This window comes from Ovis canadensis, chromosome 24, assembly GCF_042477335.2.
Source record: "Ovis canadensis isolate MfBH-ARS-UI-01 breed Bighorn chromosome 24, ARS-UI_OviCan_v2, whole genome shotgun sequence".
NCBI classification, from domain to species: Eukaryota; Metazoa; Chordata; class Mammalia; order Artiodactyla; family Bovidae; genus Ovis; species Ovis canadensis.
Window position 1 is genome coordinate 36,118,244 of NC_091268.1, and position 14,018 is coordinate 36,132,261.

At 47.8% G+C, this 14,018-nt stretch overlaps 1 protein-coding gene across 1 annotated transcript in view; it reads left to right on the forward strand.

The window, feature by feature from the left end:
- Positions 1-998: 998 nt before the first annotated feature.
- The window catches only part of SCNN1G (sodium channel epithelial 1 subunit gamma), a 30,213-nt gene continuing 17,193 nt past the window's right edge, over positions 999-14,018 (forward strand). Inside the window, exons 1-5 of the mRNA XM_069570349.1 lie at positions 999-1,119; positions 4,636-4,973; positions 6,809-7,118; positions 10,132-10,322; positions 11,309-11,412. Coding sequence (XP_069426450.1) covers positions 4,657-4,973; positions 6,809-7,118; positions 10,132-10,322; positions 11,309-11,412 — 922 coding nt within the window. The 5' untranslated portion in view covers positions 999-1,119; positions 4,636-4,656. The remainder of the gene's footprint in view (positions 1,120-4,635; positions 4,974-6,808; positions 7,119-10,131; positions 10,323-11,308; positions 11,413-14,018) is intronic.

Sequence of the window (14,018 nt, forward strand, 5' to 3'; positions counted from 1 at the left end):
AATAGAATATATATCTATATATGTATATAGATATAGATATAAAACAAGAAAAAACAAATGAAATTCACTTGTAAGCCTACCCCAAGAGATAACTTCTTTTTAAATATTTCGATATATATTCTATGTATTGTTTTGTAGCCTGCTTTTTTCTCTTAACTGTCCTTTTTGTTGTGCCAATTAAACTGGGTAAATACATTGTCAGAAAAAATTACACTAATAGGATTTTATCTTCCAAAAATAATCAGAGATGAACATGATATTTTACAGAATAATTTACATTAGTAAAAAATTGGAGACGATCTTGAAATATATCCAAAGATCAATTAAATGATATGTGAGTGGAATACTTAGGTAAACGTAGTTATTGGCAAGGCAAGTTACATATACTATATCATGAAATGAAAAAAGTGCAGACCGCTTCTCCTCTCTGCACCTGTTCTTTCTCTAGTCAGTGGGGCTGTGACAGAGGCATCCCTATGGTCCCTCCCAGTTGTAATTTCCCAAGCTCATTTCTAGTAGTTTTCAGCGTGAGTTCCTAAAATAAAAAGAAAGAAAAAGACAGCTGAAGAGACTGGAAGATGAGCGACCTGCCCTAACGTCCCTGCTGCCCAGGTGGGCACTGAATCGCCCTCAGATTCCATCCAGGTCAGGAGGAAGCTGGGGACAGGAGGCTACTTGGCATGTCTCTTGATGCTGGGGCCGGGAGGGTGCCCAGCTGGACCAGAATGGAAGGCGCTGGGCAGTAACAGAGCCGCAGGAGGCGCTGCGAGCGCGTGAGGAGCAGGATGCAGAGTGGCCTCAGGGCGGCAGCAGGCACAGCGCGGTGCCACCTGGAAGCACGGCGCGGGGCGGGCTGGGGCGCAGAGCGCCCTCGGGATGGCAGGGGGCGCTGCAGAATCGTGGCCGACTCTGGGATGCCCCAAGTCCCCCGGCCGCTGGGGAAACACACCTGGGCAGGTGGGGGGCGGGGCCGATGGGGGCGGGGCTCCAGGGGCGGGGCCCAGCCCACAAGAGCCTTGGCGGCTGCGGCTGCGGGATGCTCTCGCTGTTAAGAGGAGCGGAACAGAGCGTACTCGGATCGCGCACACGCTAACCGCAGACACTTCCGAACCGAGTGAGGTGAGCCCAGCCGAGTTGGGTCGGGAGTTTCAGGCACCGGGGCGGCCGCGGTGAGCTTCCGCACGCTGGTCGGGCGGTAGACGCGGAGTGGGCATCATCAGCCCGGGGCTGCCTTCGGGTACCGGGGATGCTCGGACTCCTTCCCAAATAAATCCATTCGGTCTAGCGCTCAGCTGTCTGCCCACGCGGGGGCCGGGGAGGCAGAGCTAGAGCCAGAGACGTTATGATTTATTCAGAAACTGGGTCCAGGGGTTCGGGGCTGCGCCCCGCCCAGTCTCTCCCCCCGGCACTTGCTCATTCCTTTCCTGGCCTCGGAGAGACGCGTGGACCTGACCGCGGTCGTTCCTTCCCCCCCCGCGGAATGTTTTCTTTAGGGTGGCTGTGGTTGCAGAAAACAGCAAACACTTGAAGCGAGTTGGTTGGGTTCTCTGCTGCGGCTTCAGCCCTGGCTACCCTGAAGCAGACGTGGCTTCGGACACAGCACCGGGTCCCTCTGCGCGGGGAGGGCAGGGGCTGCAGAGTCGCCGGGGAGGAGCGCGGATCTGGCGCCCAGAGCCCGAGGTTCGGGTTCCATCACTGAGATTTGGGGGACAGTCGAGGTCGGGAATGGGCGAGAGGGGTCCAGAAGAGAATCACGAGGGACCCCGGAATTCCAGAGAATTATTTTAATCCTACCTGTGTGGCACTGGACAAGTTGCCTAAGCTCTGCACCTCAGTTTTCTTCTCTGTGCCTGCTCGAGCTCAGTTGTGTCTGACTCTTTGTGACCCCATGAACTGTAGCCCGCCAGGCTCCTCTGTCCATGGGATTTCCCAGGCAAGAATCCTGGAGTGGGTTGCCATTTCCTCCTCAGTGAGGATTAAATAAGGTAATGCGTGAAAAGACTGAGGAGAAACCTTGAGAGTAAAGGATCAATAAATGAAAGCTGGTATTATTTTTGTTGTTCTTGCTGCTGTTGCTGTTGTTATTATTATTTGGGGAGTAGTTTGTAGTTCAAGGCTCCTGGTTTCAGTTGCAACTCCGCCATTTTCTAGTGTGACCTTGGGCAAGTTGCTTAACTGCTCAGCGTCTCTGTTTCACTTGTATCATGAAGAAAATTGTGGTGCCTATTGCCGAAGATAGTTGTAGACATTAAATGAGCTAATACTAGTAAAGTGCTTGGAAGAATGAGTGCTGGGTGTCAGTTACTAACTCTACCACAAGGGCATCGTGTTTAATCAAGCAATATAACCTAAATGTAGCTACAACCTTGCTCTGTAGCAAACCTTATTTTGCTCAGAAGTTGAAATATTATATTCTTTGTGTGAAGATGTATATGTTTTATGATGAGCAAGATGGGTTCCCTTCTTTCACCTGCCGTTTCACTGACATTGGTAGCTGACCCACTGGGGTCAAAGCAGTCCTAGGAAAGGGGCTGATGGGATAGAGGGACCCTAGGAGTTGTCTTTAGTGAGAGGACAAGAAGGTTTGATGACAGAAACTTCCAGAATCACAGTTTCTGTGGAACATTCACAGAGGAGAAAATCTTCCCTGGGTTGCAGTTCTATTTGATACAAAATTGTACCTGGACCTAGGTTTCTAAAACAAACTCTTGCAAATTTTTGCTTTTGAATTGTAGGGAGAGAGGAGGTCAGGATGGACAATATTTAAAATGATAAAACACAATAAATCACTTTCCTCTTGCCAAGAGGTTTATAGCATAATTTTGAAGATCAGAGACTACAGCAAGATCATATACATCTGTGAAGGCTTAGAGTGGCTGGCTGCCTCTGGACATCTTATCTCCCCTGCGGCACTCTGTATCCTTCTGTCATAAACCTGAAACTCACTGGTACCATAGACTTGAAGGCCTCCCAGCTTGGCCCAAGCTCCCAATTTTGGACAATATCCCATGGGTGTGGGGTAGAGAAAAGTGAGTGCTCAAGTCCAGAATCCTGAAGAACAAGATGGGGTAAACTACAGTCTTTGTCTGGTGGGGTGGGGCGGGGCGGGTTGGGACGGGGGAGCAGGGAGCATGGGGATTACATTGTATATCCTACTCCAAATTATAGTATACCCTAATTTGTCTCTGTCACCTATGGTAGGCACAGGAGACAAGAGTTTCCATATACCCCTCCCCAATGCCAGTGTTTACTAATACCAATGTTAGGAAGCGATTGTACTAAGTACCCAGATTTTGAAAAGTAAATAGCTCAGGATCCCATCTTTAGTTCCAGGAACTGCTAATTAACTCAGGAGGAGTGGGCAGCACCCAGCACAATACCAGTCCCCTCAAGGCATATACCATGGTGATAAAGGTTGCAAGGTTCCAACCAAGTGCCTCTACTTACTAGCTGTGTGATTTTGCACAAGTTACTCCAACCTCTCTGAGCTCATTTTCCTCCTCAGTAACCTGGAGATAATAATAGTATGCCTACCTTATGGCATTGTTGAAACATGAACTGAAGTATATACAAATAGATTTGGGTCTATCTATATATAAATCTATATAGATAGATCTATATAGATAGATAAATAGACCTATAGATATATAGATAGATTTATTATGTATTTTCTATATGAAGAATGAGACTGTACACATTTATGAGACTAGTGAGACTATATATTATTTTAGTTCATATCTTAAAAGATGGTTTTTGCACAGTGTAAAGCTTCCGTAATTCAGATACGTCGTGTATATTGATGAATGTGGTAATTTGCTTTTCAATACTCTTCCCCAGACAAAGCTGTTTTAAAATCAAAGTGTATTCTCCAAATCAGTGGTATGTTAGAATGAAGGAAATCTGGCACAATGCCTGGCAAATATTAAGTGGCCAATATTTATAGGCTATTATTGTATTATTGTATCAGGTGCTCTAGAAACACTAAGAGCTTGACTATAAAGAGAAAAAGTGAAACAGAAGTGAAACAGAAACACTCCACTTGCAGTAAAGCAGCTGAGAAAAGCTCGGGAAGCTACAGCTGCTCTGGCAAGGGACTGAACATGATCTAGTGTGGCTGCCTGGAAATTCTCTTGGCAGATTTTATCTGTTAGAATCGATTTGCAAGGCACTTGCTCTGTGCCAGATGCTGAGGTCAGCACCAGGGGGGCAGGACAAGGTAGGAATGATGCCCTCAAGGAAGGCAGGCTAACGGAGGTGATAAAATCAGGCCTAGGCTGCTAAGCTCATGATGGAGCTTGATAAGAGGGGAGTGGAGTCTGATGGGGTGGGGTTGTTCCAAGCACCCAGGAGAAAGGTCTTTCAAACTCATGGAGTCATTTTCATGTTAAGCCTTACCCAGCCCCCGCATCCACATGGCTTGGCCTGGGGGCTGCCCTGGGAAGCAGGCAGAGAGGGAGGAAGCTGTGGTGGCCCCAAAGCAAATATCCTGGAGCAAGGGCCAAGGCCTCAGAAAGCAGACTGTCCAGCCCAAAGGGAAAGAGGAAGAAAGCCATTGGGGACACGTGAGCTGGTGTTTCCCAGCACCCAGCCTCTGGGCTGTACCCACTCACTTGCCTTTTTTCTCTGCCCCTCCAGCTTGTCTGTCCCATCCTCACCATGGCTCCTGGAGAGAAGATCAAAGCGAAAATCAAGAAGAATCTGCCCGTGACGGGACCTCAGGCACCTAACATCAAAGAGCTAATGCAGTGGTACTGTCTGAACACCAACACCCACGGCTGCCGCCGCATTGTGGTGTCGCGTGGCCGCCTCCGGCGCCTGCTCTGGATTCTCTTCACGCTGACAGCCGTGGCCCTCATTTTCTGGCAGTGTGCCCTCCTCATCTCATCCTTCTACACCGTCTCTGTCTCCATCAAAGTCCACTTCCAAAAGCTGGATTTTCCTGCGGTCACCATCTGCAACATCAACCCTTACAAGTAAGAGGCAAGAGCAGGCACGTGGAGGAGGGGTCATGCCCCCTCCAGATGCCAATGCCCCTCCCAAAGGTGATGCACTCCAGCCTGCAGACACACTGTTTAGAAACTTGAATTTCTTGCCAGTGTTGGTAAACTGCCCTCTCCCTGGTTTAAAATCTGTACCAAATTTTCAATCCATCAGCAGCTTCTGAGGATGGACTGGCTCAAGGAAGGGAGGAGGGCGAGAGAGGCTGCAAGGAACTCTTCTGCTTGGTGGCTGGGTCTGGAATGGACAAGCATCCGTCCTGTCTGAGACACACACACACACACACACACACACACACACACACACACACACACACACACACACACACACACACAGAGTCCAGCTTAGCCATTTGCCCTGAGCTCGCCCAGCTCACACCCTTACTCTCCCCTGAGCGTGAGCTGGAGGCTGACTCAGACATGACACCTAGATGACTTCCGGAAGCACCTCAGCTGCCCAAAACCCTCACCTGAGTCAACCCAGCCCCACTAATTGAGATCACTGGGCTCTGGGCAGGACCATCCCTTCGTCCTGCCTAATTGTCTGCTGCCTGACCTGTTCTAAATGGGTCATCGGAATCCTTCTCAGGATTATTGAAAACTGATCTGTGAGACAGATCAGAATTTGGCAGAGCAGGGGTGGGGGCGGGGAGAAGGGAAGAGCAAGGGAGGAAGACCATCAAAGAGAACTAACTTGTACAGAGTCCTCGATGAGTTGATGGCAAAGCTCAAAATCAAAATCAGGTCTAAACTCATCCTCCCCCTCAAGGTCTTTCTTTCCTTCCCTCCTTCCTCCCCCCACCCTTTCTTCCCTTCATCAGTTGTTCCGTAATCTCTTCCCCAGCCTCTACAAGTTGTCATTCACTGTGCCTTGTTCTGGGGCGTGGAAGTGAACGATCCAAACACAGTCTTTGTCCTAGTGCAGCTGATGTTGGTAGAGGATTGAAATATTAACAAATAAAATGACACTAATAAAATTAATAATATTTGTTATTTAACTGCATATATATATACACACACACATACATACATACAGAGATATGTGGATGGATGGATGGATAGAATAAACTGGTTAACTCTTGCCAATAATCATATTTTACAGATGGGAAAACTGAGACACGAAAAGGCTAAATGGCTTGTCCAGAGTCCCACATCCAGAACCAGGATGGGGAACTGGAACCCAGGCAGTTTGGCTCTGAAGTTTCTATGTTCAGTCCCTATGCTATGTGGTCTGTGCGTAAAGCAAGGGGGTGAGAGAGTGAGGAGAGTTAAGAGGGAGGTCAGGACCATTCTGTATTGTGAAAATGAAAAGATGGTGTTGTTATGCTTCATGTGGTCAGCTCCTGAATCATTCTGTGTTCTTGGGGGTTTTCAAGGTAACAGTAATACCCCTCCCTCCCAGCACTGATTCGAGGAGAACCTGTGGGCAGGGGCAAGTATGCCAGGTGGAAACAGCCTGCCGCTGGGGAGATTTCTGGTTAGCAGTTATTTACTTGTCTTCACTGTGGTTGGTTTATGGGAGGCAGCTGACAGTCACCACTCCAGAAATGCTGGTTGGGGCAAACTCATCAACACACCCCGAGAGCAAGCAGACAGTGATGGCAAAGGTGAAGCCACAGGCTTCACACAAGGGTCATACAGGAGCCTGTCCCCATTTATTTGAGCCAGTGGTCACGTTGGAGGAGGAAGTTTTCAAATGGCCTGGTCTTCTTGGCCAAGGGCACTAGGGTGATGGGCACGTCGATGGGAAGCAGCACGGTAAAGGGCCAGAGGGCTTTCCCCACCCCGACTCCTCCTTCCCGCCCTGGCAGGTACAGTGCTGTGCGCCACCTCTTAGCCGACTTGGAACAGGAGACCAGAGCGGCCTTGAAGCACCTGTATGGCTTTTCAGAGATTACGTCTCGGAAACGCCGAGAGGCACAGTCCCGGAGTTCAGTCAGGAAGGGCACTGATCCCAGATTCCTCAACCTAGCCCCACTGATGGCCTTCGAGAAGGGTGATATGGGCAAGGCCAGGGACTTCTTCACGGGACGGAAGCGGAAAGTCAACGCAAGAATCATTCACAAGGCATCAGATGTCATGCATATCCACAATTCCAAGGAGGTGGTGGGGTTCCAGCTGGTAAGATGCACATTCTCATGGTTTCGGGGCCTGGGGTGGGATTATGGGTCCAGGGAGGTGAGGTCATGGGTCGGGGAGGCGTGGTCATGGGTCCAGGGAGGTGCAGTCACGGGTTGGGGAGGCAGGGTCTTGGGTCCAGAGAGGTGGCATCGTGGGTCTGGGGAGGTGGGGTCATGGGTCCAGGGAGGTGGGGTCATGGGTCCGGGGAGGCGGAGTCCTGTCCAGGGAGGTTTCTTCTTTGCTGTTAGTCCTACAGCCCCTCAGAAAGAAACACATTCAGGGTGAATTAGCTGCAAGCAACTGAAACTGATCCAGGCAATCGTTATTATGTGTGCTGTGCTCAACTATGTTCAACTGTTCGCAACCCTGTGGACTATAGCCCGCCAGGCTCCTTTCCATGGGATTCCCCAGGCAAGAATACTGGAGTGGGTTGCCATTTCCTCCTTCAAGGGATCTTCCTGACCCAGGGATCGAACCTGCGTCTACTGTGTCTCTTGCATTGGGAGGCAGATTCTTTACCACTGAGCCACCTGGGAAGCCCCCAGGCAATCTTAAGCAGATAAAAAGGCCAGTAGAACTGGTATCAGGTTGGTGGCCTGTTAGGAACTGGCCACAGAATAGGAGGTAAGTGGTAGGTGAGCCAGCAAAGCTTCACCTGCTGCTCCCCATCACTTGAACCATCATCCCCACCCACAACATCTGTGGAAAAACTGTCTTTCATGAAACCAGTCCCTTGTGCCAAAAAGGTTGAGGACCTCTGTCTTAGAAGGTGACCAGTAGCTCATGGAGTCCTCTCAAAGGACAGAAATTAGGGAAGATTCAGGGATCCTGGTGGCAAGAAATGATGAAGAGTCATTTCAGATATTGCTGCTGGATGAAATAAGCTTCAATTGTTGATTCAAATCCCATTGGGGACTATCTGATTGACCAAGTTTGGGTCACCTGATGGCTCATGTAGGGTAGGGCATCTTGATGGACAGTCTTGGCCGACTATATCCAAAGAGGGAAAGGAAATTCTACCAAATAAAATTGGAGTGCAGATACCAGAAGGAAGAAAATAGAAAATGAGCAGCAGAAACAACATGGTGTTCCCAGCAATACTTGCCTTCATGAGGTGCTATCGCCTGACTTCTCATCTCTCCTCCTTGGCCCCATTTAAGAGGCTCTGAAGAAGCAGCCATTTACCAAAAATGAATTCCGCTGCCTTCCTGGCCACACTCAACCATCATCCTCCTCTCTGTGTCCCAGCTGTTTCTGCAGGATGAGAGCTACTCATTCTTCATAGTCTTGGTTGCTGATTGTGAGATCTCATGGCTCCATTTGCCAATCCGGGGGGGAAAGTGGCACTTTCTCTAAATCACTGAACCTTTGTGAAGTTTTCCTGGGTCCTTACACAAGATAAAGTTCTCCTTGATACTCAAATTCATCTTTTGGTGTCTGTCTTTTAGGAGAGTTTTCAAGCCCTGTTGATGAAATAAGAGGGGCTTCTCAGGTGACTCAGTGGTAAAGAATCTGCCTGCAATGCAGGAGAAATGAGTTCAATCCCTGGGTTGGGAAGATTGCCTGGAGAATGGAATGGCAACCCACTCCAATGTTCTTGCCTGGACATTTTCATGGACAGAGGAGCCTGGCGGGCCACAGTCCGTGGGGTCATAGAGTTGAACATGACTGAGTGACTGAGCACACACACACACATAAGTGTAATGAGAACATCTGGACCAGATCACAGTTTCCCTATAAAATTCCCATTATTATATATTTTGAATGCTGGTCTTCCTAACCAGCATATGAGGTGGGGAAGTATGGTATTTTGATCAACATTTTGTAGGTGAAATAAGGGTAGGTACGCAGATGACACCACCCTTATATGGCAGAAAGTGGAGAAGAACTAAAGAGCCTCTTGATGAAAGTGAAAGAGGAGAGTGAAAAAGTTGGCTTAAAGCTCAACATTCAGAAAGCTAAGATCATGGCATCCAGTCCCATCACCTCAAGGCAAATAGATGGGGAAACAATGGAAACAGTGACAGACTTTATTTTTGGAGGGCTCCAAAATCACTGCAGGTGGTGAAATTAAATGACGCTTGCTCCTTGGAAGAAAAGTTATGACCAACCTAAACAGCATATTAAAAAGCAGAGACATTACTTTGTCAAAAAAGGTCCATCTAGTCAAAGCTATGTTTTTTCCAGTAGTCAAGTGTGTATATGAGAGTTGGACTATAAAAAAAGCTGAGCACTGAAAAATTGATGCTTTTGAACTGTGGTGTTGGAGAAGACTTTTGAGAGTCCCTTGGACTGCAAAGCAATCAAACCAGCCAATCCTAAAGGAAATCAGTCCTGAATATTCATTGGAAGAACTGATGTTGAAGTAGAAACTCCCAATACTTTGGCCACCTGATGTGAATAACTGACTCATTTGAAAAGACCCTGATGCTGGGAAAAATTGAAGGCAGGAGGAGAAGGGGATGACAGAGGATGAGATGGTTGGATGGCATCATCAGCTGGATGGACATGAGTTTGAGCAAGCTCCGGGAGTTGGTGATGGACAGGGAGGCCTGGTGTGCTGCTGTCCATGGGGTCACAAAGAGTCATACACGACTGAGTGACCGAACTGAGTGCCTTGCCCAGGGTCCTGCAGAGAGGTCATGGCAGTGTCTGGGCTAGAATCTCAACTTTTAGACTGTTGATCCAATAAGAAATGGTGAGGGTTGGGTGGAACTCAGTAGCCATACTTGGTTAAAGCCTGGCTATCTGGGGACTCTGAAGAAGCCGGTCTTGCTTCTCATTTAGGGACTCATGAGTAAGGCTCTGTGTCCTTCCTCACTCAGCCCTTCTTGGTCCTTTTGGCTTGAGGATGTTGAGTCCCTGGCCTCAGAAGTGAGAAGAAGCCCATCCTTGCCCAGGTATCCCTCCTGTTCCCCTGAGTATCTAGAATCCCAGTTCCTTAGCCTCACCGTCCTTTAAAGGCCCCTGGCAGGGCCCGTGGCTTTATCTTGGTGTCTCCTCTTATTCACAGTGTTCTAATGACACATCCGACTGTGCGGTCTACACCTTCAGCTCAGGGGTCAATGCTATCCAGGAGTGGTACAAGCTGCACTACATGAACATCATGGCACAGGTGTCTCAGGAGAAGAAAATCAACATGAGCTACTCTGCTGACGAGCTGCTGGTCACTTGCTTCTTTGACGGGGTGTCCTGCGATGCCAGGTCAGTAGTGGAAGGCTGCTCTCTCAGCTCCAGGGACCAGGGGCTCTGAGTGCTGGGCTCCTTGCACGCACCTGCAACTCAGCTAGAGGTCTTGGGAGTGACAGGTGCTCTTCTCACTGACCCTGCCTTTTGGAAAATGACTTATACAGGAGCTCAGCTCTAGAGTCTGTGAGGAAGATGAAGATGACTTAGCGTCAAAACATCCTTAAACTCGTTAAATTATAAAAACAGAGTAGTTGATGGTGGACATATAACCTTGTATATTACCATCGTGCACACCAGTGAGAACCATCAATCTAGTCAAGAGGAAGTAAGGAAGGAGAGATGGAAGGAGGCAGGGAGAGAAGAAGGGAGGGCAGGAAGGTCTGTGTACAGACGTGAGCTTTCATACCTTTCTACCATTAAGATAACACCCAGATTCCTGGTGGAGACTAGGCAGTCATGGGACATTCTAAAGTGTTCCTGTTTATTGTAAGGACTTTCTTCATTCTTTTAAAATACTAAGCCTTTCTATATGTTAGTCGGTATTTGATCCTTGTGAAAATTGAGTGATTAGAATCATGTCTCCTGAAGGTTGGATTCTAAAGTCAGCATAAGAACATGTATGATGTGATTCCTTTTTTGGGAATCATTTGCTAGGAATCAGAATGGAAGAGAAGTCAAGGGTTGGCTGAGACATTCAAGCGTAGAGGAAATGAGGACAGATATATTGGCACAAAGAATGTCAAGTCAGGATAGAGAGGGAGGTGAGTGGATTAAGAGGGTGAAGGGAAAGCAGAGGGTGGTTCTTCATCGACATGTGTCAGCTGGACGAGGGGCCTTGTTTGTCATCTGTCAGAGGAAAGATGGGGAAAGTAAGTCATGTCTATCATCCATTGTCCACAGAAGAGAGCTGGCCTGTGAGCGCTGCCCACTGAGATGTCAGCTCAGGTGCATGGTGGGAGTTCCCGGCACAGCCCTTTCTGACCTGTATTCTTCCACCATAGGAACTTCACGCTTTTCCACCATCCAATGTATGGGAATTGCTACACATTCAACAACAGACAAAATGAGACTATCCTCAGCACCTCCATGGGAGGCAGTGAATTTGGTAAGAAAACCTGCATCAGGGGGCTCCTGGGGTGCTCTAATGACAACCTTGCTGGCAGCGGGACAGTTGGGGTGCTTGAAGCCTTCCAGAGAGACAGGCTCTCCCTAACCTGGCCAGAAACTGGGGATACAACTTTTTCTCATCCGTGTCGGTTCTTTCCTTCTCTATCAGAATCTGTTTTCTTTTTTGACATCTCCTCCTTGCTTTTGAGAGAGCAACAGGGACAACCCTGGTGTTTCTTCACCTGGGGAAACCACTCAGGTTTAAGTTTGTAGCTGGAGTGAGTAATGCCGAGCAGGCAGCTTCTGAATGGACTTTAAATCCAGATGTGCTGAGCAGGAGATTAGAGAGGCCAACACACCTTTATCTTGCTTAAGATGACAGATTTTGGAGTCAAAACCCACTCTGTCACTCACTGTGCAGCCCAGTGAAAGTTTACTCCCCTTCATTTATTATAAAGTGGGAATAACAATGGTATTGATAATAGAAGGTAACTGAGAAGTCAAAATATGAAAAGCAGTTAGAATAAGACCTGACACACACTGTATTCATTTGGTTGGGCTGCCATAGCAAAATATTATAGATGGGTGACTTAAACAATGGACGTTTAGAAACTCATGGTCAAGCTGCTGGCAAATTTGGTCCTGGTGAGGACTCTCTTACTGGCTTGCAGTTGGCCACCTGTCTCTGTCCTCACATGGCCTCTCTCTGCAGGGGGAAAGCTGTGTTGTCTTTTCCTCTTCTCATGAGAACACCAATCCTATGGGATTAGGGTCCACCCTTATGACTTCATTTAACCTTAATCACCTGCCTAAGGCTGATTCTCCAAATACAATCACAGTGGGGATTAACACTTCAACATATAAATAGGGTGGAGGGTGGTCTGCAGAAAGACGCATGATTCAGTCCAGAACACATACTAAGCACCCAATAAATGCTAGTTGTGGTTGTCATGACTACTGTTACTGCCATTACCACCATTGCTGCTGCTGCTACTATTACCACCCAAAACTACTGCCTCCAATATTACCATTATTGCTACTCTACTACCGTGACTTTCGTAGAGAAGGCAGGAACTCAACCAATTGGTCTATCTTGAAAGATTCTAAACAAATTGAACATGATTTGATATATAGATACGCTCCTATAAGAAGAGGCAAGGTCTTAGGAAGGAAAACCCAGTTGGACTCCTCCTCTTTGTTACTGCACAGTCTGTGTTCTTACCACACCTGCAAGAAACCATAACTCAGGGCACATACGTCAGTGGGAAGAAGTAGTCTGGGAACTGTTGCACAATCCTGACTCTGCTGCATTTGAGCTTTGTGACCCTGAGCGAATCACTTCCGCACTCAGGGCTTTGATTCCTTTAGTTACAAATAGAGTGAAGGCAAAAGGAGAAGGGGATGGCAGAGGATGAGATGGTTAGATAGCATCACCAACTCAATGGACAGGAATCTGAGCATACTCCAGGAGATGGTAAAGGACAGGGGAACCTTGTGGGCTACACACAATCCATGGGATCGTCAAGAGTCAAACACAACTTAGCGACTAAACAACAACAGAAAGAAGTAAAAATCATTTTAATAATTCTCTTCTTTCAGCTCACATAGGCCCTGCTCATTTGCTCATTTGTTTATCAAATGTTTATTGAGTATCCTCTGTATGTCAGGCCCTCTTCCAAATGTTATGGACCCAGTGGTGAATAACACAGATGTCATCCCTGCTTTCAAGGAGCTTGTATTTTGTTGGAGAGAGACAGATAAATGAATGAACAAGCACATAGACATTATCTGGTTATCAAACCTAGGTTTACACCTCAAGAATTACCCCACACAAGGGCTGAGTTGAGATGGGAATTTTATTTCAGATAAGGAGGTCCAGAAAGGCCTCTGGGATGAGGGTTATTTGAAGAGGAGAAGATGTATGATACGGTCCATTGAGGAGTGTTTGAGCACTAGCAAGTCCGAGAACCTCAGTGAGGAAATGGATTTGGTGTGCTCTGGAAACAGAAAGATGACCAGTGTGCTTAGAGCTTCCTGATGGAGGGGGAGAGTGGGATGAGAAGGAAGGAATCACCATATGAGAGCTAGTCAGGTTTCTGGACAGTATTTTATGGCGTCCCTGTGTATGCAATGAGATGCCTCTGAGGAGTTTCAGACAAGGGAGTGACCTGATTTTAAAAGGTCCCTCTGGCTGCTTGACTCAGATTAGACACAGGTGCAACAGCAGGGTCAGGGAGAGGATTTAGGGCAGTGATCAGATGCACTACTGTTATCTCAGCCACAGCCCTGCACATCCCTTTGGGTGCCCAGCAGAACTCCCCATCTTAAAGAGCCACAAGGAGGTTCACGTGTTAGGCCAGGTAGCAAAACTTGTGCTTAGCAAAGCTGCAGTCGTGACACTGCTCCTGAGCCCTGTTTTGAGCTAAGCTCTGGAAACAGAGCAGTGAAAAGTCAGGCTCCCCTCATGGAGCTTCCCATTTTGCTCTTGTCCACTTTTCACTTGTAGGAAATGCCTGGGTCTTGGATTTGAGACTCCCAGAGTGGTGGGAGAGGTAAGCTACCAGCAGGGAATCTTCTCCTGGCTTTTGACCACAATGGGCTGCC